Source organism: Penaeus monodon, chromosome 24 (genome assembly GCF_015228065.2).
Source record: "Penaeus monodon isolate SGIC_2016 chromosome 24, NSTDA_Pmon_1, whole genome shotgun sequence".
NCBI lineage: Eukaryota > Metazoa > Arthropoda > Malacostraca > Decapoda > Penaeidae > Penaeus > Penaeus monodon.
Genome location: NC_051409.1, coordinates 22,457,211 through 22,457,486, shown reverse-complemented (window position 1 = coordinate 22,457,486; position 276 = coordinate 22,457,211). Strand labels below are relative to the sequence as shown.

Sequence of the window (276 nt, the reverse complement as noted above, 5' to 3'; positions counted from 1 at the left end):
AGGAATGATGTCACTTTAAATATTCTACTCAAACTTCTAGTTTATTTAGGCTTTCGATTAAGCAGGTTAATGTTGTTAAAGTAAACAGTTTAAAATCTGCAGATGTGTATATATATTATTTTTCATGATTACCCTTTCAGTGTCCTCCACTGTAATTGCAATCATGTTTGTTGGCCAGAACCTACACATTCTTTATGGAGCAACAGAGCAGAAATGTTTTATTACCAGCGACGCCCACCGTTTATTGCCGTATTGCTTATGCAATCGTTCTTAGAA

General features: G+C 34.8%; 1 protein-coding gene across 1 annotated transcript in view; it reads left to right on the top strand.

Annotated features, from left to right (window-relative positions):
- Nucleotides 1–163: 163 nt before the first annotated feature.
- Nucleotides 164–276, top strand: part of LOC119588885 (peroxisomal N(1)-acetyl-spermine/spermidine oxidase-like) — a 3,440-nt gene continuing 3,327 nt past the window's right edge. Inside the window, 1 exon segment of the mRNA XM_037937521.1 lies at nt 164–215. Coding sequence (XP_037793449.1) covers nt 164–215 — 52 coding nt within the window.